Source organism: Euprymna scolopes, chromosome 30, assembly GCF_053919585.1.
Source record: "Euprymna scolopes isolate OS-2025 chromosome 30, ASM5391958v1, whole genome shotgun sequence".
NCBI lineage: Eukaryota > Metazoa > Mollusca > Cephalopoda > Sepiida > Sepiolidae > Euprymna > Euprymna scolopes.
In genome coordinates this window covers 64,783,902-64,807,459 of record NC_136511.1, presented here as the reverse complement: position 1 = coordinate 64,807,459, position 23,558 = coordinate 64,783,902, and the positions used below count along the sequence as shown (strand labels likewise).

The 23,558-nt window shown below is 34.1% G+C and overlaps 1 protein-coding gene across 1 annotated transcript in view; it reads right to left on the bottom strand.

Moving 5' to 3' along the window:
* LOC145254832 (uncharacterized) overlaps positions 1-23,558 on the bottom strand; it is a 40,485-nt gene that overhangs the window by 9,601 nt on the left and 7,326 nt on the right. The window contains exons 2-4 of the mRNA XM_080113667.1: positions 9,176-9,291; positions 7,908-7,991; positions 2,646-2,827 (exon numbers count right to left, since the gene is read on the bottom strand). Of these exons, the coding sequence (XP_079969793.1) occupies positions 2,646-2,827; positions 7,908-7,991; positions 9,176-9,291 (382 nt within the window). The remainder of the gene's footprint in view (positions 1-2,645; positions 2,828-7,907; positions 7,992-9,175; positions 9,292-23,558) is intronic.

Here is a 23,558-nt window from a genome sequence, read left to right as displayed (position 1 = left end):
GCGAATTAAAAAAGAGTCTGGCTTTGTCAGATGCTAACGCTATCACCTTAGGTCCATTGATGATTTTTTTTTTAATGCATTTCAAGTAAAAAAAAAACTATTACATAATTATATGCCATGTTGAAATTATTATTTTTTGTAGTTTTTACTAAAGTAGATCTGGTCAAGAAAACATTGTATAAATCTACCATTTTCTAATAATTTGAAATAAGTGAAGTGAAAACAAGGAAGGTAAATCAGGCGGTAATATGGAATAGAAGAAACAGATAAAACTGCATCTCTCTCTCATAATATATATACAATGTGTAAAAAATAGTAGTGTGTGTGTGTGTGTACACAACTCTCCTACAGCTCACATCAGTCCCCCACCATCTAGGGATCGTGCATACTATTTTTCAAGGTCAAGGTCATAGCATAGCACACATAACTGGAGCGATCATTACCAAACCTGACATGATGGTCTTTGACCTAGAGATAGTGCCTACCATTTCTCAAAGCCGTTGTCAAAGGTTAAGGTTGAGATTTTGCTGTTCGCTCAGGTACTCGAGCATACAAAGTTCCGTGCAAAGTGTAGGTAGGTTTGCTAGTTATTTGATAAATTTTACTTTTAAAATTATTTTTCCACTCGATCATTTTATTTTGTAATCTTTGAAATTTTTACTTATTTTGACAGGGCATGTAATTCAGTACAAAGCTTTACGTTACGAGTGAAACAGTCGAATTTGCAAGTGATTTTTCTAAGTGGTGACTAGAAATAATTAAACGAGTATCTTTTGGTGATTGTGTTTTTTTCATCGACAATCTTCCAAAGTTCATTACGGAGTGAAAAATGTCTTTTCAACCTTTGTTTGTTTTCAAATAAAACAGGCAAAGTCAAATTATTTAAATAATAAAAGTTTCATAGAACAATGTACTTTTTTTCTTTTTTTAATGAAAGCTGTTTAAAAAAACTGAAGAAATTTGTATGTTCATATCTTCAAATCCCAACATAAAATCCGGTGCATATTTAGAATTACAATTATTTATAAAAAAAAAAAATGAATAAATAAACAGTCTTTATTATGTACGTACTTGTCAAGGAAAAAAGATGCCACATTCCAAAAATCATGTGGGTTTGGCTAGTAATCAAAAATATTTAGTTGCCAAAGGTGAATTAAAGATAAATTTGTCTGTAAAAAAACTCTGCAGTAATAGTGTTTTTACTTAAAATTATTTTTTTTTTTTTTTGATATCCAATTAAAATGCACAAGTGCAGAGAAATCCAAAGAAAACAAAATGGAGAGTTGGTGATTTCAAATCATTAAATACAAACGTCAAACACGGGAGAAAAACTTCAAAAACAGGAATTATATAAAACTAGCAGGGGTACCCGGCGTTGCCCGGGTGTTTGGAGATGTAAAAGAAAAAAGTGTTAGTAGGGAGGGAGGCACAGACCCAAAGGCGGAAAAGAAAGTGAAAGAAAACGTGACATCTTACTTGCTACGCTACGAGGCCATAGGAAGTGAAAAGCGTTCAAATTTATCGATGTCAATCAAAAAGTTGACCTGTGCAGAAATGAAGGTTAGCTGAAGGCCAGTTCAGCTTTCCGCTGTTTCATTTATTTGTTTCCCAACAATGTTGGGGAAAACCAATTCCCCACAAAAAAAAGGAGTGTCCAAATGAATAGCAATTGTCTGATATGAAGGGTTTCCTCCACAGTGATCAAAGCTATTTGCTGTCTGGATGTCCTGGCATGAAAGGTCAGGTAGCTGCCTTTGCTTTCGATTAGTTTCGATTTTATACAAAGAAAAGCCGAACAAACATGCGAGAGGAAGGAATAGCATGAAAAGTTTTGGTGGGTAAGTATGAAGGATTGAACCCGAACCCGAGAGGCGAAGTTAGAAATTAAAGTATGAAAGGAAAAAAAAAAACATGCGACGTCAACCACTGAGTCACCATGAAATACTAACGGAAACACGTTTGAATTTATTTAAGGATTTACAATTGGCAGGTGTCCGTTTTAATGATTTAATGAGGTCAACTTTGACTGCAGGTAGTATTTTATTTACTGCGGGAACGCTTTTTAACCCCCCCCTCCAAGATGTTAGGGGGGGGGAGACCAGCTCCCCATAAAAGGATTGTCCAATTTGAATAGCAATTGTCTGATATAAGGAGAAACTCCACATTGATCAAAGCTGATTGCTTTTGGACATTCCTGGCGATTGCACCAAGCTCCGTTTCGCTTTTATTATTATACGAAAAAGCTTAATGCACATGCGGCGATCGAAAATTGTTGAATATTTATCTTTTCAATGTTGGGCAAATTAAATAGACAGGCGACCCTGGTTGTTAACTCGTAGATATTATCATTTAAGTGCGATAGAAAAAGTTTTAAGAAGTTGTGAGGCGACCGATCGGTTATCGGAAAAAAGCCTTTCTTGGACATACACAAAAAGCGAACATACATACATACATTTTCGCTTTTATATATATATATATATAGAAGATATATAGATTAAGAACTTAAAAACCAGATATAAACATTTAAATGTTCAACGATCACTTCCAGAACAGTGATATCAAAGCATCAAAAAGTTCCTTTAAAAGGCAAAAAAATTTAATTCGAGATGCCCACTGCAACATAATAAAATGAATAAAATACTTACCGCTCTCTTCTAGAGAGATTTGCACCAACTCCACCACCACCTCCTCCTCCTCCTCCTCCTCCTCCTCCACCCCCATCACCACCTCCGTCAACATGTAGTTCAGAGACTTTCTTGGACTTGTTTGAATTAACTCGGTTTGGATTCTCGATATCTATTAAGTGACTAACTCCTTTGCTTTTCATCTGAAAAGAAAATAATTTGTTCTGTTTAAAAAAAAACTAACTGGTAATGTTATTGAATTTAATTTTACACTAACAGGCCTTGTGTCCTGACGTTGCACAAGAAAAATATGAAATACTTATTTTAATTTAAGAAAATTAAGAGTATTAAAAAGGAAAAAAAAATCCAGAGAAAATAATGACTTTTATACCCACTTTAGAAAAATTTAATTTCAAGAATAATCAAATTGCATTATATTTTTTTGTGATGAACAATTAAAAAAAAATATATAAACAATGAACAATTTATAAATTATATTTACTTAAAATCTAGGTAAAAAGTGTAAAAAAAAAAAAAAAAAAAAAAAAAAAAAAAAAAAAAAAACTTTCTCGATTGTATTATTTAGAAGTATCTATAACTTTATTGTGTTTTAATCAAAAAGATTGGGCACTTGTACAGTTTAATCAAGACATGAAAAAATGAAAATATCGAAAAAAAAAAAAAAAAAAAAAGTTATATTGTATGTATCCGTTTTGAACTGAAGATCTCTAAAAAAAAAAAAAAAAAAAAAAAAAAAAAAAAATTCACTTAATTTGATCAAGTTTTTTTTTTTTTTTTTCAGCAGAAAAACACGTTTTTATGACAGCGCATTGAAAGCAGACATACATCTTGGAATTTTTTTTTTAACACGCCACAGGGAAATAACTCAAATTAAAGACCCGACACTCCCTCTTCATCTTTAATACTAGCTTTTCTTCCTATAAAAAAAAAAAAAAAAAAAAAAAAAATCGAACCTTTTGCTCGATATCATAACAAATATTGTTTTTGCTGTAAAAAAAAAAAAAAAAAAAAAAAAAAAACAATAAAAAAAAATAAAAAATAAAAAATTTTTTTTTTTAAATTGATGGAATTATGTGAAATTTTTTTTTGGAGAATTTCATTCCATAACAGATACGTACAATATAACCCCCCCCCCCTCAATATTTTCATTTTTTAATGTCTTGATTAAACTGTACAAGTACCAAAGATTGGACTATGCACGGAGAGGGTGGGGGTAGGGTTGACCAAAATAATGAATCTTTACTATTTTTATGTAACTTTGACAAGTATCGCTAAACTTTTGTTTTCACTTCTCAATGAGAATAGTGAAAAGATGCATCGTAGTAGGTAATCCGTAATTAGTAGGGCTATGACAAGAGAATATTTTTTTCATTATTTTGACTCTCGAGTATCAGTTGATATCTTATGTTTTTAGATAGTGATGTGGTTCTTAATTGATCAACTGTATCTAACTGTGTCAGATATATACTAGAGAGTCAAAACAAAAAGAATATTCTCTTGTCATAGCCCTAGTAATTAGATAGACTTGTGGATGTTTATGCAAACATCAGCCAGTTGATCAGATTGGGTAGGTTTGAGAAAATGGCGTCTGTTATTCCCTGATGCCATCTCCATTGGACTCAAACAGACCCCCAAAATGAAGACCATAAGTCTTGGAAGTGTGTCTTATGTATACTACCGCAATACAATGGTCATCATTTTCATAGACAAAAACAATCCTGTCAGAATCAATGTTCTAATGGTGTTTGGTAAAGCACTATCAAAGCTTCTGTTACAAACAACTATTTTCTATTTCAAACAAATCACACATTATGTGCTAATTTTTCACATTTCCCCTGGGTTTTTTTTTGTGGGCACCCAGTACTCAAATACGACAATCACATTGACACACTGGTTCCCATCAGATCACCGAAGTTAAGCAACATTGAGCCTGGTTATCACTAAACTGGGTGACCAATTTAGGAATTCTAGGCGCTGTATGTACATCCCTGCAAGAGTTGCAAAAACCTAACATCGTCATCTCCCCTAACGGGGATATACATGCGACTGGGGACCACTTGGGAATTTCATACTCCCATGAAATTTCCTTGTTTGGAGGAAGCCAGTTAAACCCAAATAGGGTTAATGCCGACTGACGCAACTAGTACTCAAGTCATGTAAACAACCATTAATGTCAAGTTTTCTTGGAAGTTGGGTGAAAAAAATGAAAAAATATTAAAACTTAAGATATTTGTACAAAAGTACATTTTTTGTGGATTACACTGGAGATCGCAATCTTCTTGGGTCAGAGTCAACAATACTTGGTTTATGTAAATAACTACTAATACCTGTTCATGCACGCACAATTATTATATTTAATTTTTTATATAATCTATATAAATAAAATGGTAGATTGTGTGTGTGTGTGTGTGTGTGTTTGCGAAAAAATTTAATAAGTTCTTAAACTACTAGTCACCGAACACTGAAATTAACAGGAAATAATAATCATACACCAAGGATGGTTTATAACGAGTAAAATCTTTGTTTGGATGGATGAATAATGCATACAGAAATATGTCGGCAAATTGAAAAGCAAACCCTTAATTTCAACTTTCCATCATATTTCTATTATTTTTGCACATATCCGAATTCATCCACAGCTTGAAGTGGTTTAATTTTAAATCTTATCTATCTGTCGATAGCTCAAATGATAGGGATCGCAGCTGTAACACCAAATGTTTTGGTTTTGATTCTAGCTGATGGCACCCAAGTCACTTTTTTTTCTTCTTTTTTTTTTAATTACTATAATATTAAGTACAATATAATATTCAATAGAGAATTGGCTTTGTAATAATAAATACAAAATCTGCATCAATTAAAACATTTATATTTTACAACCAGGCATTTCAGATGGCCTTTGTGTGCGTTTGTGCCCCCCACTCCCACTGTTGTTTTACTAGCTTCACTTTCTATACTTTTGTTCTACTGATCAACTAATTTCTCTTTTTTTTATAGTTTTTTTTTAATCATTTCCCAAGACTTTGGGATGTCCATAGAAATAACATTCCTGAAAGGTTCGAATCTGTGCCCAGTTAAATTTCTTTCAGGTCCTTTAATATGTACCACACAAATACAGTGCCTTCTCTTCAGGATTGTTATCTTTGTCAAAAGATGTTGTGCTAGTTTCTTTATTTAGTGTACAGGCAATTCTCCAGTCACTTGTTCAAAGCATTTCTAGTTACACATACACACAGTGAAATTTGGCTTCTGAACCAACAGTACAAAAAACAGTTGTGCTGGTCTAGATTTGGGCCTAAAAAAAAAAAATTTTTTTTTTCAAGAAAAATCCTTATGATTTACAGTTGTCACTACGCGACGATGTCAGGTCATATTCCAAAAATCATGGAAATCAATCTCGATTTATAAAAAAAAAAAAGATCACCCCCCCCTCCTCACCCCATGTAAACACAGAATTTTTGTTTGGGAGAGAAGAGGGAGGGGGGGGGGTCGATGTGTGGGTGCTCATTTTACATTAAATTGTGTTCAGAAATGTTATTTTCATTTTCAGCATCCATGAAAACCTATAAAAGTGGTAATTTCAAAGGATTTTTTTTAGAGCAGAAAGATTTTTTTCCCAAAGTTGATTTGTCTGCCCTTGTTGATCCTATATTTCCGATCATTTCTAATTAAGATTGCACATCTAATCCTTTGATAAAATGTGTCATAAAATTTGATTTTCTTTAATAATAATAAAAAAAAAAAAAAAAAAAAAAAACCTACTTGATTGATTTCTGTGATTTTTGGAATATGACATCTTTGTGCGGTGACAGGTATGTACAAAGATTTTTTAAAATTTTTCAAGAATTTGTTTTATTTTTTTTTTTTTTAAATCGACCCGAATTTAGACAAGCACCAAAGCAGTAAATTCTTTAATTTCCAACAAAACTTTGAATAGTCATAATTTGATGGTTAATTATGTTGCCAAAAAAATTTTGAAATCATTGCTTACGTTTTGCAAAGATCTATGTTCCTAAATTAACTTTGAAGCCGAAGCCCTGAGGCGAAGTTTGAAAATAAAATCGGCCAGCCAGAATGAAGCATTGTTATAAGCGAATAAGTGAAAGGTGTTTGAAAGTCGTTGAGCGTTACGACGATGACGATGTAAGTATTGTTATAAGCGAAGTAAGAAAAGAAAACGTTTTAAGCGAAAACATCGAAAAAAAAAAAAACCCACAAAAAAAAACTAACGTAAGGCAAATGAACGATGAAAACAGAAAAACGACCACGTGAAAAATGGCTTAAATAAGCCTGTTTCGATATTAAAATTAAAAAAAAAATCGGTGGGTACCTGGGTGTTTTGGGGTGTCGCTAAGAATAAGCGAAGTAAAAAAAAAAACAGGAAAACGAACGTTACGTGAAAAATGGCTTAAATAATACAGGGTTCAATTTTTAAATTTAAAAAAAAAAAAAAAATCTCACATCACTATTGTAACCCAAAACGTTTAGATAATCAACCAAGGCCTTAACTACCTGAGTTAAAGCGACGTATATGGAATTTGTTCAGTTTTTCTAAAGTAAATCAGGTCACAACGTCATCTGACGCATGTGTTGTTGACCCCCCCCCCCCAGTCGAAAATTGTTGATTTCGGGGTGAAAAAGTTAACGTTTTTCTCTCTCTCTCTCTCTCTCTCTCTCTCTCACTTCGTCTTCCTTACTCTAAAGAGTGTTACTAAAAAAGAAAATGGCGTCTGGCTGTTTTTTTTTTGTAAAAACTTCGATTGTTAATATTTTTTGTAAGCGTATTTTTTTTTTTTTTTTACTTCACATTTTTGGCTTGATATTTTTCATTTAACTATCGTATCTAACTATTTTTAACGTGCTAATAACTTTGGTAATGTCATAGCGTAGAAGTTCATAGTTTAGCTTGTGTGAGGGTTAAAATTTTTTTTACCGATAACAATGTTTTTAAATTTAGACTGCCATTACAGCTTGCTGACGTCAAGATCACGTGACATGACTCAGCGGGTTTTAAATACAAGTTGACCCAAAATAAACGGCCCCGTGTACACTTTATGTAGAAGAGTTGGCGCCCATACTTTTTGGGGCAGTTATAAATCGATTTAAAAATATGTAATGTTTAACATTAAAATGTCACTTTTTTGTGGGAGAATGGGTGTCAAATACTATACTTTGATTCTAGCCAAAGTGTCTTTTCTTTTTATAATTTTTATTATTTGAGAGCAAGTCATAGATTAAAAGAAATGAAAATTAAACTATACCCACTTCTTCGCTATCAGAATCTGAAGATGATGAGCCGTTTCCTCCATCACTTCCATCTTCGTCATCACTCTCAATTCCCTTTTGCTTCTGAGAAAGGCAAAAATAAAAATAAAGAGAAAAATTATAAGAAACACGTAAACAAAAATTTAGTCCATACCTGAAAACAAAAATATTTACAAGAAAAAAAAAAAAAAAAAAGTGCATCAGACAATTTCTTTTTTTTAATACTCAAAATACACTTGAATAGTGATGTTTTCGATGGTAAGTTTTAGGTCTCTTATATATCAGATTCTTCAAGGAAATATACACGACTGATAGCACACTTCCTGAGAGTCCAATGTTTAAACATCAGGTAATATAAAGTGGAATATGTTCATTCAAGATATTGCCAAGTCTGCTGAAAAGGAAGGTATGCTTCCTTAAACAGGCTAGAAAACTTTTCCCACAAGATGAAGATGGGGAAAAGGAAGAGCATTAAGAGGAAAAGAAAAAGGTAATGCAAGAAAGAAGGGAAATAGATAAATAAAATGCAGCCAAATAGCAATGAAAAAATAAAGAGATAAGACTCGAGAAACAGAAATCGGCCTTTTTCTTTTTTGACCAAATGCAGAACTTGCCTGCTCTAGTCGAGGACCACTGCAGAGCATCCAGAAGTTTATATACTTCCCGCAGTGACAGTCCATAATAGATTGTATTTTACATTGCACTGTAGAGAATCAAGTGTTGATTTTATAAAATTACTTCTATCTAATGGCTTGAATTAAAGTTTAAAATACAAAAGTATCATAGTTCAATTGTGCTCTAAACAGTAGCATTCATTTCAAACATGCCCCTGTCGTATCGTTCCCACCTATAGCATTATTTCTTGATTATAATCTTCGAAAGGAGACAAAATTGGTGCACAGCTGTTCCTATTTAAAATGCCTCCCCATGGGACAGAGTTAGACACCAGGGTTGTTTTTTTTAACGTGGAGAAAAGGAACAAAAATTAAAAATTGTCTCAGTCATGAAGGACTTCTCCATTGACAGAACAAGAAATTGAAGTGCAGCATCTGGAGAACAGATACTACACTTTGATCTTGGCCAGTGTTCCGTTTCGGAAATTCATTTTTCTAGTTATGGTAATTTGGCAAAAGGAAGAATGCTAAAAAAGAAACAGAACTAAAATGTTCTACTTCGTGTCTTTTGTAGTAAACCATTCCTGCTGTTCTGGGAAAGTTAATTTGTGTCCTTTCAAGCGTACATGCAAGAAAGGGAAACCAATCACTCACCCTCCATGCTCTTTTCTTTTCTTCCTGTTCGTGTTGTTGAGCAAGTTCTTCTTCATTTGTAAACATCCGCCGTTGACCTTTGTGGCTCCTTTTACCACGGCTTGGACCAGGGGTCCCTGAAAAAAAAAAAAAAAAAAAAAAAAAAAAAAATGTTAAAAATCAAAAATAAGTTATTGCAGAGTTCAGATATTTTTTTGTTTATAACTTACTCTTCAGAAATATAACCAGAATGCTGGTACAGATTTTGAACCAGACAAAACCTGACTAGATTAAGGCTATTAAAAACAGTTCAGTTTTTGTCAGGTTCAAAAGCCATACAATATCTATAAATATAAAAGCAAAAATGTATGTACGTGTGTTCGCTTTTTCTGTATGTCTACAAAAGGCTTTTTTCAGAGAAGCGGTTAGTCGGTTCACAACTTAAAACTTTTTCTTCACATACAAATCGTAATATCTCAGAGTTAACAAACAGAGCTCACTTGTCTATTTAATTTGCTCGACTTTAAGAAGATAAATATTCAACATTTGTCGCTCACCACACCTGTGTTAGTCTTTTTCCTATAACATCTTGGGAAAATAAAAATAAAAAAAAGCGTTCCCGCAGTAAATGAAATACTATCCCGATTTGGCGATGGATGCAACAGCAAAGATGTCCGTTTTTTCCTTTTTTTCACATTCTTTCCCTTCTTTGCGGTATGGGTTCGAGCCTGACTGCCTACTACCACTTTTTTTTTTTTTTGCTCAACACACACCTCCAAACACCTGGGTAATGACGGGCACCCAGGCTAGTCTATTATATGAAGGACAAAACGCATGTGTGTATGCATGTCTAGCTAAAAGTAAAAAAAAACCCAAGAAACTACTAAACAAAACAAACACCCACAAAGTTTGTAGTTTCTTTATAAGCATTGCCCTGGATGAATAATATTTACAATTTAGTAAAAATAGTAAAAATATATTTACTCGGGTTCAATTGGGCAGGGGTTCACCAGGGGAATCGGTTTTACAGTGTTGTTATGTATGGGAAAACTGGTTGCCCCTCTAGGATGGCCTTTCGGGTTAAAATGGCTAAAATTGACATTTTTGTGGTTATTAAAAAAAAACAAAAAATTTGATGCCTTGGATTTTTATAAGACTTTCTGAAAAGTTGTAACTGATTTCTATATAATTTTGTTTGCCTATACTTCGCGATAACTCTCTTATTAGGGCTAATAAAAGCATTCAATTTTTGGAACTATTTTACCATATTTGCCAAAAATTTTTTGTATATGTCTATTTAGCAGTTTTGCATGGTGCGAAACTCAAATTTAAATATGTTACGGTCTTGGGAACTTTTGGTGCTAAGGGGGGGGGGATACAAATGATGGACTTAGTCATTTTTTTTTTTTTTTTTTTTTGCATGGTGCAAAACTCAAATTTATATATGAACAAATGGTGCAGTTTTAGGCCTTAACATAAGGCCTAAAACTGCACCGTTTGTTCATTTTCCCATTTTCACCAGGATTTGACGTCCCCTGGGGAATGTCGGGGCTGAACTTGGGCATTTTTTTATGCCTCGTTCACTATGCACTCACGGCGAACCATGCATGCTTCACTTGTTTTAATGGACGTCACATTAGATGACTAAAGTCAAGGTAAGGGATGCTGCTAACAACTTCTCTAAACAGAAAGAGGTGAATTTTTGAAGGTCCCATTTTAGGGTTCCAATTTGGAAAAAATGTTTTAGGGAGGGTCAGTTTTAGAGAAATAGATTTTAAAGAAAACCAATTTTTAGGTAATACTTAAATGAGAGAGAGCGAAAGAAACAAAATGAGTTCAAAAAGTTAAAAAATAAAAAAATCACAAACGAGAGTTTATATTTGTTTAAAATGGAAGTATAAATATATATATATGAAAATATAGAATGTTTCTTAATATTTTTAGAGTTCTTGTATAATAGAAGGGGGGGGGGGCATTAGCTGAAATTAAAGAAACCCAGAGTTGATCATTTAAAATCATCCATGTGTCTGATTGTAATTTTTTTTTTTTTTTTACATGGTAGTCACCACTTATCAAGGCCCGGAAGCCACTTGGGGATAAGGGTTATTGCGGGTACAGTAATCAATGGGATAGTATCGTAGTACTTATTAGTATTGGAGATTTGATAAAGTGTCTTAAGGGGGACGGTTCATCAGGAACTTGTTTATATTGGACTTGAAGACATCCAAGTTGTAGTCAGGTAGGAAACAGGCAAACGGAAGAGAGTTCCACAGGTGTGCACTTCTTAGAAAGAAGCTTTGTTCATGGAATCTACGTTTTATATTTTGGCACGGAAAAATTTTTGACAGTGGTTTCAGCTAGATGGGTGTTTATCGTGAAAGATTGGCGAGGGGGGACCAATGATTGGAGCTCAGACTTTATCGTTATTCTTATGGCAAGTGCTCGTCTATGGTCCCCCCTTGCCAAACTTTCACGAGAAACACTCGTTTAGCTGAAAACACTATCAATAATTTCTCCCACTCTGTGCCTAAACCTAAACGTAAATTCCATGAACAAAGCTTCTTTCTTAGAACTACACACCTGTAGAACTATCTTCCGTTTGCCTGCTTTCCAGCTGTCTACAATATGGTTGTCTTCAAGTCCAACATAAACAAGTTCTTGATGAGCCATCCCCTTAAATAATCTAATTTACCAAATTTACACTACTAACGATTACTGATTTTGTGCCATTGATTAATGTAAACTCTTTAACCTTTATCCTTGGGGGCCCTCTGGGCCTTGATAAGTGGTGACTCCTATGTATAATAATAATAATAATAAAAAAAAAACGCACGTGCATGATCCCCATCTGGTGCTGCATGTGAGATGACGCCACAAAAAAAAATAGTGAATAAATTACGAATGTGAGAAGTGTGAAGAGCCAATGTCGCCGTCACATTTTAATCAAGTTTCAGAAAAATTTATTGGATAAGGTAAAAGTTATGGGGTAAAAAATGTCATTTTTTGCAATTTGTGGGTATTTGTGATCCCTTTTGAGCTCCTGGGAACAACAAATCACAGTAAAAATGGACAAATGATGCAGTTTCATGCCTTAATACATGTACATTTGAATTCAACACCATGGAAAACCACTACATAGACATAAAGTTTTTGAATAATATGAAAAAAGAGCTCCAAAAGGGCATGTTTTTTTAGCCCTAAAAGTCCCAGGGGAATGCGAACCAGAATTTTGCCAGGGTCACCCATACTGAATTTATATTAAGAACAATGGCCTCCACATTTTGGCCAAGTTTCAGGAAAATCTAATGGATGGATCAAATGCTATGGAGCAAAAAAAGTGTCATTTTTGACCTCTTTTGAGCCCCTTGTGAAGCCGAATCCCAGTGTAAATGGATAACTGTGCAGTTTCATGCCTTAACACATTTATATTTAAGTTGACCACGATGAAAAACACTATATAGTCAGACATATCCAGTTTTTGTTGAGAAATATGAAAAGAAAGAGACACAAAAAGGGTCGTTTTTAGCACTAAAAGTCCCCGGAGATGCAAACCAGAATTTTACCAGGGTCACCCATACTGGATTTATATTAAGAATAATGGGTTCTACATTTTGGCCACGTTTCAGAAAAATCTAATGGATGGATCAAAAGTTATGAGGCAAAACATGTCATTTTTGCCCATTTGGGGGCATTTTGGACCTCTTTTGAGCCCCTGGGGATGCAACAGGAATTTTTGCAAAAGTTTTTTTTACTATGCACATCTATTTAATGAAATACAATTTGTGGCAAAATTTCAGGGAAAACTAATTGATGGTTATCTGGCAATCGTCCGGACTAATGGACGCACGGATCGACACATGGACACCACTGAAACATAGGTCCTTCTCCAATAAATCGGTGGACCAAAAAAAAAAAAAAAGTTTTTTTTTTAACGAGTCATGCCAAAATTTTGAACAAATACACAAAAGTGAATGTGTGTGCCTTTGTCTAAAATATTTATATCATTTATTTGGCAGTAACATTTTCTTTTTAACAATAGAACATTTATTGCTAATTTTTGTTGGCCGCTGGCCATTGGTTGTCATGTGAGATAAGGACTGTGGTGTGACGTCATAAAAGACAAAAACAATTGAGTTGACTTCACCAAGTCTATTATTCTTTTTATCTTTGTCTAAATTGTAAACATTATATTGAAAGAAAAAAAAAAAAAAAATGTACCTGTTTCCGATTAACTAAAATTAAATTTTACAAGATTCCTTTTATTATCTGTCAAAGTCATGATTTCAATAGAGTTTGGCACTGTGTGTGTAGCCTAGTGTTCACACTGGTTGACCAATTGATTGCAAGTGTCTCTAAATTTTGTAAAAATATCAGTCATGATATATATAACTAGGGCTGTGACAACCGCATATTCTTTTCACCGTTTTGAGTCTTGAGTATATATCCGTTAATATCTTATATGTTTATCCTTGATAAGTGGTGATGCCTATGTAAAAAAAAAAATAAATAAATAAAAAAAATAGATAGATGTGGTTCACGGTTCATTAAGTGTGTCTAACTGTGTCGGATATATACTCAAGAAGGAAAAGAATATTCTGTTGTCATAGCCCTAGATATAACTTAGATTATATATACTAAAATAAAATTTGTTATAAGTTCAAAATCAAAGAAAATGTGAAATTCATACTTTCAGCAATAACTTTGATTCCATTCATCATAGAAATTCACTACATAGCCTATTGTTGTACCTATTTACTATGCCTCCCCACGGGACAGAGTTAGACACCAGGGTCGTTTTTTAACGTGGAGAAAAGGTACAAAAATAAAAATTGTCTCAGTCGTGAAGGATTTCTCCTCCACCGAAAGAGAACAAGTTGTAGTCAATGAATCCTGTATTTTATATGACCTTGACAAGTTTGGTCAAGGTCGTAATTTTTCTGGAATTTCACCTTGTGATTTTTTAAAAAATTTCATGTATAGATTCTGATGACTTAATAATAGCCATATAAAAATTTCATCATCATCAGATGAATAGTTATCAAGTTATCAACATTTCTGTGGAAAAACTCCTACGATATGGAAAAGACCTAGGAATGATTAATAGAAAAAAAAAAAAAAAATAACAAGCTTGAAGTATGGCAATTACAATAAGAAACTTAATGTTTTTATATTTACCATTTTAAAATGAAAATATGTAACAATTAATAGATGAATCACGATTTTATTAAATAAGTCGTCTTGAATTAATGCCCAATCTCAATAACATACCCGCATGCATGCAAACTAAGAAACATCTGATTGTTTTATCCAAAGACACAAAAGTTCTCGACCTTTGTGCTGGGATGCAAGCAAAGACTTTTTTTCTGTCTTTTTTTAACCCTACCAAACCTGACCTATTGAACCTAATTTGCCCTGGTGCCTGGGAAAAATTGTGAAAAAAATTTAAACGATTTGGGAATTTTTTGCCTTTCATCTACCGCCAGTCTGCCCAACAAGTGGAACCCTCCTTGATGCACAGGTACCTTCTGCAATGGGTGCACCAGAACCTTGTCTTCACCTTCTTTTGGGGGTGTTTTTTAAGATACTCCAGGGTGTTGTCTGTTGTATTTCAGGTGTTTCTCTATGCACGCATCACAGATACAATCAGATGAGGCAGCTATTTTTAGCTCCCTGACAACACAAAAACACACGGTCGGAAAAATACCAGTTTAGCGGTAACTTGATATATAGTATTTTCGGAAATTACCGGTATATCGGTAACTTGGTCTGGTAGGGTTAAAATTACATTTGTCCTAATCAATGAACTTTCTTATGAAGGTGGATATCCTCCACATTTAGAACTCGTCTAATCTAATTTTGGCTTAATGAGGAGGCAAGTAAATAGGGACACACAAAAATGGAAATATCAACCATTAGATCACACTGTTCTATAAACAGGACAACCATTAGATCACACTGTTCTATAAACAGGACAACCATTAGATCACACTGTTCTATAAACAGGACAACCATTAGATCACACTGTTCTATAAACAGGACAACCATTAGATCACACTGTTCTATAAACAGGACAACCATTAGATCACACTGTTCTATAAACAGGACAACCATTAGATCACACTGTTCTATAAACAGGACAACCATTAGATCACACTGTTCTATAAACAGGACAACAGACAATTTGTTTTTAAAATCTATTAAAAAAAATTTTTTTTAATTTTTTTTTTATTACATTTTCACCCCAAACAAGGCACACTGCCACTTTCATGTAAGGGGCTACTATCAGGGACCTAAGCTACAGGGGTACTATGTAGGGAGTTGGGCAGCAAGATGTCGGTTTACGTTATACTTGAACTTCTGCATGTCAGTACAGTTGGGGAAGCAGGGCTTCGGAAGGGAACTCCAAAGTCTAGCAGTTCTGGGGAAGAAACTACTGGAGTAGAAAGCTCTCTTCCATCTAGGGATCTCTACTGTGAAGGGTGGGATTTAGCTGCTTGTTGGGTTTGTCGGGGGTATTTATGTCAATGGGGTACAAGTGCTTGCAGTTTGTCGAAGCATTCACCATTAAAATACTTGTAGAACAGGCAGAGGGGTGCAACATTTCGTCGATGGAACAGAAGCTGGAGCTTAGACAACAGTTCAGGACCTATCAGATTGGCGACTCTCTTTTGAACCTTTTCTAGGAGCGAGAGACTAGTAGCAGATGCACTAGCCCAAATATGACAACAATACTCCATACATGGGCAAATGGTAGCCTTATAGAGGTACAAGATACTTTTGGGCTTAGTAGCTTTCTAGCACAGTAGAGAGAGCCTACCTCTCTCTACCGTGAATAAATAATAGAACTTTTTACTGCAAAATTACTCTGAAGAAAGGATAAAATTCATCTACATTGAAACTCTTAAAAATTCTTGTAAACTTTATTAAAATTCTATTTGTTTGATGATGTATGGACATGGACTTATATAAATGAGTATTGCAATAGCAAGCCACTTATTACCTAAAATGCAAGGTAACTCTTTGTGTGGATTGCTTTGCTCCTTACCATAAAGTGTAATTTTGTTCTTGAATGCATATATCGAGAGACATTGTGAACCTGTCCATCCATCAAAATTGGAATTTAGAAACCAAGCCTGTCTTTGCTTTATCATTATTTTCATAGCAAGTGCTCGTCTGAGCTCCAACTTATGGTCCCTCTGTTGCCAAACTTTCATGAAAAACACTTGTCTTGCTGAAACCACTACCAATAATTTCTCCCACTCTTTATTTGTGCCTAAACTTAAATGTGGATTCTATGAATAAAGCTTCTTTCTTAGAACTGCACATGTGTGGAGCTTTTTTTCTGCTTGCCTGCTTTCCAGCTGACTACAATTCAAGATCAAAGTGTAGTATCTGTCCTTCAGATGCTGTACTTCCATTTCTTTTTCTCTTTCGGTGGATGATCAGTCCTTCACGACTGAGACAATTTTTTTTATTTTTGTACCTTTTCTCCACGTTAAAAATCGACCCTGGTGTCTAACTCTGTCCCGTGGGGAGGTATAGTAAATAGGTACAATATGGTCGTCTTCAAGTCCAACGTAAACAAGTTCTTGATGAGCCGTCCCTTTAAGTAATCCAATTTACCAAATTTCCTATTTACAATGTCTCCCCACGGGACAGAGTTAGACACCAGGGTCGTTTTTTAACGTGGAGAAAAGGATCAAAAATAAAAATTGTCCCAGTCATGAAGGATTTCCCCTTCACTGACAGAAGAAATTGAAGTGCAGCATCGAAAGAACAGATACTACACGTTGATCTTAAACTGTTATCCTCAAGTGGCCTTTGTAACTCCTTTGTAAAAAAAAAAAAAAATCCTCTTGACTTCTATTATCACATGAACCCAGTGTCCTATTTATAGGAGAGTCAATATTTCACTTTTTAAATAAAAATAACTTTTTTTTAAAACAGGTTGATGACACCAAAATCCTTTATGATGTCACAAATGCTAAAGTAACAAAAATGACAACAGAAGATAGACTACCTTGTTTTCTTTTAAATAAACTTTAAAATTCAAAGCAATAAACTCAAAATTTAAGACAAATATTTGACACTTATTTACAACATAATTGAAAGCTGCACTATTTTTTGCTATTACTCTATCCAAGTAATTTTTTCAAAATATTTTTACTTTAACAAATCTTACGTTTTCTTTTCTTTTCTTTTTTTAAATTAAATTAAAAAAAAAAAAAAGAAAACGTAAGATTTGTTAAAGTAACTAATCAAACAATTTACTTTAAAATTAAAGTAAATTGTTTGATTAGTTGAGGAAAAAGCGTTTTACACTGAGGCAATTTTTGTTCCAATCAAGAGGGATTCTTTTGAAGAATTGGATTCACACATAATGTAAATAACTTCTTGTTGAGCCGTCCTCATAAATGATTAAACCATACCCAAGTTCCATGATTACTGAACGTCACAGTCTTGTCTCACTGTATACCTGACACTCATTAACCCTTATCCTCAGGTAGCCTGAGGTTATGATAAACCAGTGACCCCACCCCTTATATATATATATATATATATATATATATATATATATACCAGCATTGCTTGGGTGTTTGGAAGTGTACGTTGAGCAAAAAAAAAAAAAAAAAAAAAAACGGTCAATTTTTTTTTAACTTTGACCCCTTAATATTTATTGTTTGGGGCTCAAATCAAGTTATTAAGTTAGATCCATGTCCAAGGAACCTATATCAAAAATTTCAAGTGTTTATACCCAAAATTGTCAGAGGAGTTTGATAGAGTTCTCAAAGGTCAAATCGTTGAACTTTGACCCCTTAACAGACAAATTTCTAGCCGACAACCGATTACAAAGATTTTCCCAAATCTCAGTACCCTGTATATCAAATTTCGAGTCTGTAGACTTAAATTGACAGTTATTGCGTAGGGTAATGTAGACACACAGATACACAGACACGTTCACTTTTATAGATGTGTATGTATGTATATATATATATATATATATATATATATATATATATATAAAAAATCAACTTGCATATAAAATTAAATCTTATGTTTAATGTCTAATTCTCCTCTTGGGGAGACAATGATTTGGAATTCTTTAAGAAACGAATTTGTTCAGACATCGCAGAGGTCAGTTTTTGAGGGGGGGGGGGTTACCAACTCCTCTAAATATTGCCAACTCATGTTTGAACGCAAAAAAAAAAAAAAAAAAAGAAAAGTTGTAAGATTTATTTATTGCATCATTTTTACTAATTACAGTAGAATGAACGCGAGACAAAAAAAAAATTACTGTAAAACTATTTACAATGGATTCGTCTCATTAATTAAATGCTCTTTGTTTAGTATTACTCATTTAAGTCTTCTATTTTTAACAACGATTGTCAAGTCAGTAGTACAAACCTTAGATTTAGACTCATAAAATTTTAAAAGATCAGTCTTCAGCCAATAAATAAATAAATAAGTAAAAATAATAAACAAATAAAAATCTTACAGCAGTAATTATTATTACTGGTGTAAAATTTTTATTATTTTTTTTATTGTTTTTTTTTTTACATGTAACCAACCTACATTACATGGAAGTCTTTATTTTATTTTATTTTTTTTTTTACATAGGTATCACCACTTATCAAGGGTCAGAGGCGACTCGAGGATAAGGGTTAAAAGAGTGTACAGTAGTAAAATTGGACAGTATAGTAATCGTTAGTAATGGAAATTTGGTAAATTTGTTAACTTAAGTGGAACGGCTTATCAAGAACTTGTTTACGTTGGACTTGAAAACAATCAGATTGTAGTCAGCTGGAAAATGGAAGACAGTTTCACAGGCGTGCAGTTCTAAGAAAGAAGCTTTGTTCATGGAATCTACATTTAGGTTTAGGCACAGATAAAGAGTGGGGGAATTATTGATAGTCTTATTTTGTTTATTGAATAAAAAAAAAAAATTCTTTTCAATTATGGTTTGTTTAGATTCATAAGGGAATGACCGATTTGATTTGAATAGTGAACAGAATAGAATCAAGAAAGAATTATGCACATGTGAAAAAAATAAATAAATAAAAATTGATTTATGCAATAACATATCTTTTAATGTAAATTCCATTTTTCTAATTTGGGGAATGAAAAGAAGTTCACAAAAGACAAATTTATAAAACATGTATAATATAAACTAACATAGAAATTAAAAAAAAAAAAAAAAAAAAATTTTATTGAAAAACATTGCCTGTTTATGGCTGATCAAACAAAAGAATTTCATTTTTTTCTTATTAGCTAAAACCTTTTTTTATACTTTTTTTTTTATGTGGTTGCTGGTTGTACCTATTTACTATGCCTCCCCACGGGACAGAGTTAGACACCAGGGTCGTTTTTTAACGTGGAGAAAAGGTACAAAAATAAAAATTGTCTCAGTCGTGAAGGATTTCTCCTCCACCGAAAGAGAACAAGAAATAGAAGTGCAGCATCCGAAGAACAGATACTACACTTTGATCTTGTCCCGAAGGCCAAGAAGAATCTGTTCTTCAGATGCTGCAAGCTATGACTAGCAAAGACCAGATGTGGGGGCAACCCCACATGCCTGACCATTAACCAGCTCCCATTTTCCACCTCTCGGGAGCTGGTCCCCTTTTTCCCTTCCCCCTCCCTTCACTCCTCACATTAAAAATCGGCCTTGTGCCTAATTTGCTCGGTGGGGGAGCAAATAAATACTATCTGTTCTTCAGATGCTGCAAGCAAAGACCCTATGTGGGGGCGACCCCACAGATAAGACCTTGGTCAATGTAGGGGCAACCCTTCATACCAATTGTCACTATCCAGCTCCCCTACACCCCGGGGAGTTGGTCCCCATTTCCCCTTCACTCCTCACATTAAAAATCGGCCTTGTGCCTAATTTGCTCGGTGGGGGAGCAAATAAATACCGGGCCAAGATCAAAGTGTAGTATCTGTTCTTCAGATGCTGCACTTACTTTTCTTGTTCTCTTTCAGTGGAAGAACAGTCCTTCACGACTGAGACAATTTTTAATTTTTTTTTTTTTGTACCTTTACTCCACGTTAAAAAACGACCCTGGTGTCTAACTCTGTCCCGTGGGGAGGCATTGTAAATAGGAAATAGGTACAACAATTTTGTAGTTTTCATTTGAATAACCTCCCTTGAAAATTAATGGCCATATTGTTTGGATAATTTATCTCTTTGTATCAAATCACTTTAATTGCAAGTTAATATTGACAAAGTATTGCACACATAGAAAATAGGTCAATAAAATTACAAATGAATAACACCAAACAGTAATCATATACTGCTTAAAAAATATTTATGCAAATAAAGCATAAAAATGAATGTGTTTTGGTTGTTACACTACCGTATATACCCTATTTCAACAGACTGTGTTATATTGTTGTCATATTAGCATTGTTACTTTGTGTAAAATCTTAATTTTTCATTCTTCTATTTCAGCATGCATACCTGTGATTCTAGATGAATAAAAGCCTTATCAAGTGGTTTTTATTCGTCTTCTGAATCATTACGATTATAATAAACTGAAGATGGTAATATAGGTAAGAAATAAAAGTTTTCATATTTAATCATTTAGAGAAAAATGGACCACCAAAATTCAATTTAACTAAATTGTAAAACTATAGGAAAAAAATATCGCATGCAAGTTGCCATGATGGCAAAAACATTAACCCTAACACTTCTGACAGCGAGACATGCTACAATCAAAACAATGCCCCCAAAAATCTTTTAAAGAAACACAATCAAACAAGAGCAGACAACTCTAAAAGTTTCCACTAACATTATAGTAAAAATCCGTTCATCAACATTATGATTGGTTTGTTTGGTTTACATGTGTTGACCATTTTTTTTTGGGGGGAGGGGCCTTAAAACTAACCCATCTCTGGCTAGGTTTTTATTTACCCCCTCTTTCTCTCAAATTTATCTTTATCACTTCCTCTCATGGTTTTCCTTGGTCATGGTTGTGGCATTCATCATGGGTCGGTTAGGCTGGCTCTTTCCAACAAGTTCCCCACATCCCGAACACTGGTTTACTAGGCACGCCGATTCAAGGCTACTTCCATTAGGAATGCAAGCCATTTGTAGTTTCAATGACTGACCCCATAAAGGTGGAGGCCCAGAATCAGTTCAGCATCCTGTTTCATTGTTCTGAGCCAGGTTTTGAGTGTACCACTGCAATGTTTCTTCCGTTCGTGGTGTAGCTGGATTGATGACTTCATGGAGGAAGTCACCTGGGTGTCACTGAACGGCATGTTCAAACCAACGATGGCATCTGGTAAGGAGAGATTTTTGGAGGGAGTGGATCCTGCATAGTGAGTATGACTAATTGATCTCTTCAAGAGTTTCAATTTTGAAGAAACCAATATCTTTTCATTTGGAAAAAGACTTGCTGTCAGTAACCATTATCTTGTTAGTGTTTATGTCAATCTTTGAGGCATACAATTGTTATATTATAAACCCTTTTTAAGAATTCAAAACAACAACCATTGGTGTAAGCAACAGTCCGTTTTTTTATTTCTCCTGTTGTTCTTGCTTATGGTAGATAGAGAGAGAAAGAGTGGGGGAGCGACAGAGAGAATTATCATGGCGTCTACTCGGTTGACAATCAAATCTCCAACTCTCTGAATCTCTCCAAAACTAACTACATCACGTGTTCTCTTACGTCACCTAATTACGTGTCTCATACCAATCTAATCCACCTAGTTATTGGTTTATTCAAAACCCCAAAATAATGTTTACATATATTTTCTATTTTCACATTCTTTTTGCGATTCACACGTCAATCATTTCTTTCGCAATTTAATTGTTTATTCTTCTAATCATAATAACTGATCCAGCGACCATCCGTCGCTCAAATCAATTAACAAGAATACAATAACAATGTTTTGACCCTTGACCCCGCTTGCCAGTTAACAGATACTATGCTATGATCACAGCCTAAAGGGTCATAACATTACACAATTGCATCTTGTCAATGGGCTTCCCTTACCACCTCAACTATTCTATATATACTAATCCTTCAACTCTCATTTTTTCAATGTAGCCAGACCATCAGTCTCCTGTTCTACATACATCTCCCTATACTGTTCAAGTTTAATCTTCCTGACATTAGATTAAAGCCCGACTAAGACTGTATACTTTTTATTATTTTTCCATACAACACATATCCCTAATCCTTACTGGCCAGGTTTCACATCCATGCATAACACTGAACACATATGATCACTCTGTTGACGGCAGTTTGGTTTGTTTTTTTGGTTTTGTGGTATATAAGCCATCTACGAGTTATTCATTGATGAATAACATTAAATACAATTCTACAGGTAAGACTAACCTGGATACCTGGCGTTGCCCGGGTGTTTGGAGTAGGTGTTAAGCCAAAAAGAAAAAAAAAAAAAAAAGTGGTAGTAGGCAGGCAGGCTCGAACCTGTATCACGAAGGAGGAAAAGAATGTGGGGGGGGAAAAAAAAAAAAAAAGTGACATCTTTGCTGTTGCGTCCATTGCCAAACCGGAAGTGATAAATGTTTAAATTAATTGTGGTAGGTTTAAATTAAGGCTAGTCAATCGAAAAGAGGGGGATGACTTTCGAAAATATCGGAAAAAAAAGCAACCCCAACTTGTAGAAAAGTGCCCAGTTGAGGGTGAAGGAATTAATGTTTTTAGCCAATTTTTCAATATTTGTTGTCTGAAGGGTTGAGCTTCAAAACAATACCAATCTTGTGAAAATCTCACCTCTATCGAAAGTTTTAGGCAGACATACATATACATACAAGCAAACATACATACATACATTTAAACAGACAGGTGAGAGTTATATTATAGATGATAATTTATATTTTTAGAATAGATCGCTATCAGAAAACATTACTTCTTAGAAGGAAGAATTTTACAGAGAAGAGTAGGAACACTACTCCTAGAAAACACTACTCTTTGAACACATTATTCCTCGGCATTGGTAATCTGTTTTTAACATAATTTACTTGCAGCCAATGACTTTTAGTAACCATTTGAGGAGAACAATAAAAAGAAGAAATAAGGTTTTGATTCTTTGAAGAATCAGATTAAATAATACGAGTGGAAATGAACTTCTAGATACTATGATTAGCAAACTGACTATCGGGCCTCTGTTCTCCCATCTAGCCAAAATGAAAGAATGGTTGAGCCACCAAAATTCTGTCCTCAGGTGTCACAGGTTGTCATCCATGGCCAACAGGTGGGCCAGTTTTCAAGGGAAAAGGAGGACTAACTCCTATGTGTGGGTTGCAATCCACAGATACATAGTCCTGCAGACAGAGATAATATGTTCATATATTCATGCTGTAAATAAGTTTTGTGCATGACTGGTTTGTAATTTGTTTTGTAATTATTTTATAAAAACAAATATTCTGTAAATG